Here is a 10,218-nt window from a genome sequence, read left to right on the forward strand (position 1 = left end):
AAACTGAAACTCAAAGGAAAAATAACTTGCCAGAAGCAAGTGGTGGAACCACATCTGAATCCAGATTTGATTGTTTCTTAATCGCTATACATAATACTGCCCTCAAGCCAGAAAATTCTCTCTTGATTAATTTACACAGTTGAATTAAAATCTGCTGCCTTATTTACTGCTAATGATAGGATTTGGTTTGCAGAGATAGAATTTAGACTCCAACAGTAATTTCTCCCAAAGGTTTTATTGGACAGTGGAATGTTTCCTATTTCCTTCTGAAAGTGGCTGAAATGATTACTATTTTGTATTAAAACCCCAAATAATCAAACACCTTTAACTACATAAGACAGTGGTTTAAACATATTAACAAAAATAGAGAAATATTTAATATACATTCTATACTTCATACATTCAGGTCTACAGATCAAGCTCTTTTCCTATTTTGGTAATGACTTTTTCCTAAATTCATTCTTACACCACAGACTGATACATCCAGGACCTGTGGAATATATACCTGTGAGATTTTAGGTATAATCTGTGGATACACAGTAGATGAGAAAGTCTCACAAACTTGAATGTTTTATACATTGGGCTCATTAAAAGCGTGCTCTAAAATGCCACACAACCTGAAGTACATCATTAAAAGACTAATAAATTGGGGTTCATTCACTGACACAATGGAATATATACTACATGAAAGAATACCTAGTGTCTTCTCTTTGGTGCTCTGCAAGTAGGTATGTGGTAGCTTCTGTGGCTGTTGGTGCAGTACACCGCATGGGCTGGTGGCCTCAACTAGGTACAGTGACTGACACGGTCACTGTCATCAGGGCCATGGCCCAGGGGTCAGGGATGCTCAACTGGCTCATGGAGGTCTGTAATGAGGGTAGGAGGAAAACTCTGATCAGAATGGTTCTTAGAGATGACTTGAGCCAATTAGTAAGCATATTAAGAATAATGGGAGCTAGATTTCTCACTGACAGAGAATGGAGCGACACAGAAAAGAATGGAGCAATACTGGCATTGTAAGTGTCAATGTGAATGTTTCTTTTATAGAGAGAGGTCAGAAAAGTCAAGATCACGAACAAGAAAACAACACTGAATAACTGTTGCAGGTTGAAGCTGAAGCAAAATGATAAGAAATGCCATGAGTAATCCTGGACTGGGAAGACTTAATAAAGGTCGTTACTGGCACAACTTATGTGAAGAGGGTCTATGGACTGGATATTGTATCAATGTTAATTTCTTGATTCTGATGGTTATTATGGGGTCATGTGGAAGAGCATCCCGATTTTTAGAAATTATACACCGAGGCTTATATAGTAGGTGAGTGATTAGGAATTAGGTCTGCAACCTACTCTTAAATAGCTCACAAAAAAAACCATACTTTGTGTGAGCGTATGTAAAGAGGAAGAGAAAATGATAGGATAAATGTGGCTAAATGTTGATAACTGGGAAATATGGGAAGGGGGAATACAGACATTCTTCTGCTATTATGACAACTTTTCTGTTCAGATTGAAATTTCAGAGGCCCCAGCTGGCTCAGTTCGTGGAGCATGCGACTCTTGATCTCGGGGTTGTGAGTTCGAGCCCCATGTTGGATGTAGAGATTACTTAAAAATAAAATCTTAAAAAAAAAAAAAGATTGAAATTTCAAAGTGAATAGCAAAAAAAAAAAAAGAATATAGACATTCATTATAACTAATATAGAATAAACTCTAAGGTATATTAAATTTTTTAAAAGTACAGAAAAATGTATATTATACTATTTGTATAAAGAAGGGATGGTGACATACATGTATGCCCACACACATATATAATGAGTGTATTCTTACTATACAGAGTGCCTGCAGAAACAAACTAGGATCTGATCTACATTGTTTTCTTCCACAGATGGAAAATCAGTAGCTAGAGAAGAATGAGAAAGGTTTTTCACTCTGAAACTTCAATTTTGTACTATGTGCAAGGAAGTAACTTAAAAAAAAAAAAAGAAAAAGCTTTAATCCAGTGGTTGCCAAATCCAAGTACCAGGCTGTCTACTTTGGAAGCATCCAGGGAAAATTTAAAACTAGATTAGCAGGTCTCAATTCCAGAAATCCTATTTCAGTGAGTCCAGGTTAGGGGTCAAGGTACCACTAAAATTTCCTTAATTATAAAATATAACATGGTTTGGGAATTGGTGCTTTAAACAAATCACCCAAACCTGATTCTCTCTAAACCTAAAACTCTAAGTAAATTAGGAACTTAGAAACAAATACTTTTTGTCCAATGGAGGATAAAATCATAAGCTAGGGAAAGGATACCCCAGAAGTGAAATCAGAAAACCTAAAACCAGGGTTCACACTGACCCCTGAATAGAAGCCAAGTCATACACTTCATTTCACCATGCTGATTCCTTATTAAGGACCAAAAATATCCTTGAGGCTAAGGTCACCTGAATGTTACTCTGTATAGATATAATACATTCAAATACTCTGCATTCTTCAGAAGGAACATTCAATGTAAATATGTAGCAAGATTACATAGTTATTTTTAGTTAAAAAACACACAGTTGGCACAGGTAGATACAGTATCTGTAACATTCTAGGTCTCAAGTAGAGTTCATCAGGGTTCATTTTATTATTTATATCTCAAGAGATATTAACTATATTTTCTTATAGGCATCAGATGTAACATAAGAATATAATTTTTAAAAAGAAAAGCAACAAAATACCAGTTTAGATGTTTGGTCCTTACATTTAAAAAGTAAATAAAAGAAAACTAAGCATTACCATGCCAGCAGTACATATTTATTATTATTTTTGAATGGCCAAAAGACTTATAAGGCCCATCATTATTAGTATAACCACAGATATGAAATATCACTTAGTGACATGGAGTGAAAAGGACAGTTTTACACATATTAAAAAAACACATACACATACACATATACTCTCTCTGTCAAGTGCTCACCATACACTGCTACAAAAGCAGGAGGCATCAAGCTACAGGAGTTCCAATATATGTAACACGTTGAAATATCTCAAGCTTAAAAACTGCACATAAGTTGCAAAAATAAAGTTTCTTTCTTCAAACATTTTGATCAGAGCTCAAGCAATGCAAATAATGAACACCAATGATTTTCATACTACTTAACTCACTTTAAAACATAAAAAGGTCAACAGTTGCAAAAGTCCTGAAAATGTAGAGGTTATAGGAATGAATAATGCATTTCATCCAAAAAAAAGTCTACAGTAGATCTGTCTCATCCTGGCTCGTAAATATTTAAGAATCATAATTCACTATACTCAAAACAAAATTAAGCCAGAACAAAAGGATAAAAAGAAAAATCATTACTTCAAATGAGGCATCATTGCCCTTAGTTTCTTTAGACAATTTCACTAGTGCAAGAGCATAGTTTACCTGAAAGATCATGAGTCACAATTAAAGAGCACTCATACAAAACTATTTCCTTTTTTCTTTAAAAAGTGCCACATACTATACTTCTCAATTAAAAAAAAAAAACAAACTGCACATACACTAATGAAAGACTGTTTGTCTCCATCTCTTGTCAATGAGGAAAGGCCAGAGTGATTCTTTGATTCCAATTCGAAATGGTGTTCTCTGGCCAATGCCCAAGGTCTCTAATTTGGTGCAGTCAAGCTGAGCATTTCTTGGACGTTGTGCTCCTACGACAGGACGGTCAGTTATCTTTAAAGAAAAATAAAAACAAAAAATTTAAAAATAAATGAAAAGCCTATGTTGCAGTTTTATAATCTCTATTTCACTTTGCCGTTCACTGAAAATCTGATTTGATCACTGGAAAAATACACAAATAAATTATCAAGACAGTACTTTTCCTATAAACTTCACCAATACTCATGGGCTTCCTTATAAACGATAATTTAGAGATAAGTAACAATATAAACCGCCAACATACAAAGTTCACTTTAATTAGTACCAAAAAATGAAGTTATCCAATATTTTCAAAGCAACAAGGAAGTTTTATCAGTAATACATACTATAGTGACAGATCTGGGCTTTCAACAAGTGAGGTTTTAAACACCATGTACTTACAGGTCTTAAGTGACTGCTGGGAAGGTTGAAGGCATCTGCAATTGCACATGCCATTTCATACTTAGTCATCTGTTCGTTGCCAGACCAGTGAAAGGTTCCCTTAATTGATGGATCCTAATAAAGACATAAAAATTCAAAATAGTTTTAACTTTTTGAATTGAGTGGAATAAACAACCAAAAAAAGCTAATGTAAAAGTCCAGGAATCAAAATGCATCCCTCCTTTCTGGAATGCTCCCCATGGGATATCTAAAATCAAATTCCTATAAGTATATCCAGCTAAACCTAAGAAGCAATTTCTAGAATTTAGGCTTAAGAATTTTTTTTTTAATAAAAATATAAGTGGCTCCAAATTTTTAGTGGGAATCCTAAGAATGAGTACAGACTTTTATGGAAACACAGGCCAATTTAATGAATATTTTTAATTATACTAATAAAACCAAAACATAATAGAACCATTCTGCAGTATGAGCTAATTAGGCATGACATCCTTAAATAGTTCCATAGTACATATTTAAAACATAAATTTTTATGTGTTAAAAACTATGGACAACCTATTATTAACATTCTAAAATAAATCAGTCTCTCATCTTTCTATTAATATTCTAGTTAGTCACAACCTTTTCAAATGTCTGATATTAACTATTTCAATATCTAAAAAAAAATTACAAATCATTCTTAAAACGGCTGAAATTAAAAATTCCTATGGAGAGTCTTCGTTGGCACTACATAAATCTTAAACAGAATAATTTCTTAAAGACATTATTTTGTCATCCAAAGAAAAAATACAAGATTTTAGTCATCTTGCAATAAAAGAATGACAGACGGGGTCCAGAGTATATGAGAAAAAAATTCAAACACAAGAGCATAATATTTTTACTATTCATAAATATAGCCTACTATCTGCACACTACTTTTGTTTGGTCACCTTGTAGTTTTAAAAAAACTTTAAACAAAAATCTGTATTTATTTATATTATTATAAAGATATATATTATTACATATAATAATAAAGAAACAAAAACACTTTGACTTTCACTTGTGGAGGGAAGTTAGGAAGTCTTCCTTCCAAAGATCTCACCAGCATTCTCTTCTCTGCTAACTGGCGACACACAGTGGCTACATCTTTGACATGTGTGGGGAACCTCTGCTGCCAGTGGTCCATGTTAGCTGACTTGTTACTGAACTGCACTTTATCAAACATAACAGTCACAGCACTTTCTTCAAGCTTTTCAACTTCTCCATACAGAACAGGAATTCTCAAAACAGCAGCTCCTAGGAATTAATAAAAACAGGTAATTTTTTAAAGCTGACTGGTTCTGAAGTCTTGATATAAAATGAAAGTATGTGGATTTAAATAATACTGTTATAGGGGGCGCCTGGGTGGCTCACTCGGTTAAGCGTCTGCCTTAGGCTCAGGTCATGATCCCAGCACGCTGGGATCGAACCACAACACAGGGTCCCTGCTTAGCAGGGAACCTGCTTCTCCCTCTCCTTCTGCTGTTCCCCATGCTTGTGCTCATGTGCGCACTCTCTCTCTCTCTCAAATAAATAAAATCTTTAAAAAAAAATACTGTTGTAGAAAACTTGCAGTATACCAAAAATGACATCTAAAAACCCAAAGGGATTTTAGATGACATAGTTCACCTATAATAATGCCCATTTAACAACTATCATACTGAATATTTTTAAAGGTCTCTTGTCATTTGGGGTATTTTTATATATTATTTTTAACAATCATAATAATGAAGAAATTAAACTGATCATGACAACTAAATGCAATGAGTGATCCTTGATTGAATCCCAGATTAAAAAATAAGATGCAGTGAAGGACATTACTGAGACAAGTGGGAAAATTCCTACATAGATGATACAGTATAACATCACATTAATGTTAAATTTCCTGAGTGTGTACTGATATGAGGAATTCTTAATCTCAGGAAACAAACTGAGGGTTGCTGGAGTGATGGGGGGTGGGAGGGATGGGTGGCTGAGTGATAGACATTGGGGAGGGTATGTGCTAAGGTGAGCGCTGTGAATTGTGTAAGACTGTTGAATCACAGACCTACCTGTACCTCTGAAACAAACAATACATTATATGTTAAAAAAAAAAAAAAAGATAGCAGGAAGGGAAAAATGAAGGGGGAGAAATTGAAGGGGGAAATAAACCATGAGAGACTATGGACTCTGAGAAACAAACTGAGGGTTCTAGAGGGGAGGGGGTGGGGAGATGGGTTAGCCTGGTGATGGGTATTAAAGAGGGCACATACTGCATGGAGCACTGGGTGTTAGGGTGTTATACACAAACAATGAACCATGGAACACTACATCAAAAACTAATGATGTAATGTATGGTGGTTAACATAACATAAAAAAAATTTCCTGAGCGTGCTAACTACACTGTAATTATGTAGAGAACATTCTTGTTAGAAGATAAATAGCATAGGGGCACCTGGGTGGCTCAGTCTGTTGAGTCTCTGACCCTTGGTTTCAGTTCAGTCATGATCTCAGACTGTGAGATCAAGCCCCGCATAGGGCTCTGCTCAGTGCAAGTGGGCTTAAGATTCTCTCCCTTTGTTACTCCCCCGACCCTAAATAAATAAATAAATAAATAAATAAATAAATAAAATAAATCTTTATCTTTTTTTTTTTTTTAAAGCATGGTGAAGTATGTTGGGGTGAATTTCAACTAATTCTCAACAAGTTCAGCGAAAAAAAATACACACGTCACATGACACATTAAAAAGTGGTGAATAAAGTTAGGTGTTTCACCACATAATTCATGAAACCACTGATTAAGGAATTAGGGGTTTTCAGATTTTATGTTGGTCCCTACTGAGCAGTTACAACAGACTTTGGATAATTAACACTTTAACTGAAAATTAACAACTTTTTAATTAAATTAACACATTGGAAAAATATGTATAGATAGGTATTCAAGGATGATTCCTGCAGGATAATATATAATACCAAAAAAAAAACACCTGGAATCTAAATGCCTGTAAGTATGGTGTCTATACTAGAGGATGCTTCTCAAAGACTGTATAGTGTAAGGCAGTGCAAGGAATCATTAAATCAAGTACTATGCAGCCACTGATAGGAAAAAGATAACCCAGAGATGACTCAATATGCATTGAAATAAATATGGGGGGGACCAGGTTATAAAACGAAATCCACCATTTTTACCAATTCACAAAAAATGCTTTCATACCTCACCATATCTGGTGCTTCTCGGAGGCAGCATTATAAAAGAACTTCCACCCTTTACAATTTTCATTTTTTAATTTTTTTCAATAAGGGTATACATTTTATATTAGCACATATATTTATGTGTATGTATACACAAACACATAGGGAAAAGAAGAGCCATACAAATAGAAATTTAAAAACCGGGCACCTGAGTGGCTCAGCCGGTTAAGTGTCTGACTCTGGATTTCGGCTCAGGTCATGATCTCAGGGTTGTGAGATCAAGCCCCGCGTTGGGCTCCACAATGGTTATGAGGCCTGCTTGAGATTCTCTCTCTCATTCTCCAGCTGTCCCTCCCCCCCAACCTCTCCCTCTTTCCCTATCTTTAAAAAAAAAAAAAATTTAAAAACCGTACAAAAGCGTGCACCTAGGTGGCTCAGATGGTTAAGTGTCTGCCTTCGGGTCAGGTCATGATCCCAGGGTCGTGGGATCAAGCCCCACATCGGGCTCCTGGCTCAGCAAGGAGCCTGCTTCTCCCTCTGCCTCTCTCCCTGCTCATGCTTTCTCTCTCTGTATCTCCGTGTCTCAAATGAATAAATAAAATCTTTAAAAAAAAAAAAAAAAGACTCTCCTTCCCTCTCCCTCGCCCCCCACCCCACACTTGCTCCTGTGTGTGCACTCTCTCAAATAAATCTTAAAAAAAAAAAAAACTGTTAAAAAAAAAACTGTACAAAAAATAACAAATACCTCAATCTAGAAGAAATGATACGGACCTGTTTTTCCAAAGTATATTACAAATATTTATACTATAAGATTTCTTTTCTTTATACAGTAACTTTTTTTTTTTTAATGTAAGTTCTACACCCAATATGAGGATTCAACTCACAACCCCAAGATCATCAAGAGTTACATGCTCTACTGACTGAGCCAGCCAGGTACCCTTATATAATGACAAACACATATATACTGATACTGGAAAAAGTCTGGAAGGATTCATAAATTCTTAATGATTTCTAAAATTCTTTTTTTTTTTAAAGATTTTATTTATTTGAGAGAGAAAAAGACAGCGAGAGAGGGAACACAAGCAGGGGGAGTGGGAAAGGGAGAAGTAGTCTTCCCACTGAGCAGGGAGCCCAACACGGGGCTCGATCCCAGGACTCTGGCATCATGACCTGAGCCAAAGGCAGACGCTTAACGACTGAGCCACCCAGGTGCCCTTGATTTCTAAAATTCTTATTTTTCTTTTTTATTAACTACACTCTCTAATTTTTCTCCAATGATTTATGCTCCTTGACTAATTTTTTCAAAATTTTATAGTTTTCATATGTAGCATATGATATATATATCTAGATCTATACATCTCCACATATATATCATATATCTATATCATCTCCATATATATATATAAAAACAATCAAAACTATCAGGTGCTAAAGAAATTGTGTCTTACCTAAATTGTTCTCTAGGACAGCCTTTTCTCCTTCTAATTTTGTTTTGCCATACAGATTTAGGGGACTTGGTACGTCTTCCTCTCTATAAGGTGGATTTGTTCCATCAAATACATAATCTGAGCTAATGTAGATTAGAAATGCTCCAATTAAAGCTAAAAAAGACAGACATAAAAGAAAGAAAAGAATCTATTAAATTATTACAGAACATCACTCTACTGGCATTTATAATAGCTTATTCATCATATATAAACAAATCTCTTATAAGTGATCTAGAAAACTTTAATCTTTATAAACTCAGCAATTATTTAATGTTTTACAAAGATTTTATAAAGTCATCATTACCTGCTTCCTTTGCTAAATTCCCAGAAGCATCCACATTAAGTTGAGAAGCAGCATCTGGCTGATTTTCAACAACATCTGGTCTTCTCTCTGCTGCACAATGTACTATGACATGGGGCTGGAAGTTAAACATTGATGTATTTTTAACCCAAAAGGAGTAAAAGAGGGGAGCTACAGCCTTCCAACAGTAACTCAATTCATAAAAAAGCTTTGTTAAATCAACATTCCTTCAACTAAAGAATCATTTTTTTTAGAATCGCTGTAATAGTTTTGTCATGCTTCCCTTTTTTAAGTTTCAAACTTCCTTAAAATAAATGTAGGCCCTGAAAAGCAAAGAGCAATTTAGTAATCCCTAGGCAAAACCAGACAAACTCAGTGTCAACAAATATTATTTCTCAATCAAAATAAGCTTTATTCTCTAATTTGGATGGGAGAAAAGAGCTAACATTTATGTAATTAATATGACCTAAATAATTAATTAATGTATGTTAAAAGAATACCAATTTCAAATTAAACTCATAAATTCAAATCTCTTACACCAATCATTTAGAGAATGTCAATTATCCATAAAAACTACACTCCCAGTTGAGCATTTAGTATGTCGCCTGTATACTAAGCACTGTGCAAGGAGCAAGGATTTCATCATCTACTGGAAAAGAAGAATATGTGTAAAGAGACTATTTCAGTATTATGTGACAGACATCAAGATAGAGGAAAGGGGGCACCCGGCTGGCTCAGTCAGTAGAGCATGAGATTCTTGATCTTGGGGTAGTGAGTTCAAGCCTCATGTTGGGCCTAAAGCTTACTTTAAAAAAAAAGAAAATTTAAATTAAAGATAGAGGAATGCTCAGGATCCTTTGTAAAGAAGGAGCATCTACTTCCCAGAGAAGATGAACCAAGGCGGAGATTTGGTAAAACCACTGACAGGCAGGGCTAATGTACAAACATACCAAACTATCTCCTTCCTTAACAACTACTAAAGAAGCATAATCTTAAAAACTTGAATGTGCCTTGGGGAGCCTGAGTGGCTCAGTTGGTTAAGCGACTGCCTTCGGCTCAGGTCATGATCCTGGAGTCCCGGGATCGAGTCCCGCATCGGGCTCCCTGCTCAGCAGGGAGTCTGCTTCTCCCTCTGACCCTCCCCCTCTCATGCTCTCTCTATCTCATTCCCTCTCTCAAATAAATAAAAAAAAATAA

At 35.3% G+C, this 10,218-nt stretch overlaps 1 protein-coding gene across 3 annotated transcripts in view; it reads right to left on the minus strand.

Moving 5' to 3' along the window:
- Positions 1-215: 215 nt before the first annotated feature.
- Positions 216-10,218, minus strand: part of MAT2B (methionine adenosyltransferase 2 non-catalytic beta subunit) — a 21,185-nt gene continuing 11,182 nt past the window's right edge. The window contains exons 3-8 of one of the 3 annotated variants that reach the window (XM_025867078.2): positions 9,025-9,139; positions 8,682-8,834; positions 5,126-5,319; positions 4,048-4,161; positions 3,510-3,681; positions 216-866 (exon numbers count right to left, since the gene is read on the minus strand). In XM_025867078.2, coding sequence (XP_025722863.1) covers positions 3,511-3,681; positions 4,048-4,161; positions 5,126-5,319; positions 8,682-8,834; positions 9,025-9,139 — 747 coding nt within the window. In that variant the 3' untranslated portion in view covers positions 216-866; position 3,510. Of the gene's footprint in view, positions 867-2,758; positions 3,682-4,047; positions 4,162-5,125; positions 5,320-8,681; positions 8,835-9,024; positions 9,140-10,218 lie in introns of those variants that run through there. The other 2 variants (XM_025867079.2, XM_073890234.1) reach the window with 2 other exon arrangements.

This window comes from Callorhinus ursinus, unplaced genomic scaffold (assembly GCF_003265705.2).
Source record: "Callorhinus ursinus isolate GAN/ISIS: 27379988/994484 unplaced genomic scaffold, GSC_fseal_2.0 scaffold3, whole genome shotgun sequence".
In the NCBI taxonomy this organism is placed as follows: domain Eukaryota; kingdom Metazoa; phylum Chordata; class Mammalia; order Carnivora; family Otariidae; genus Callorhinus; species Callorhinus ursinus.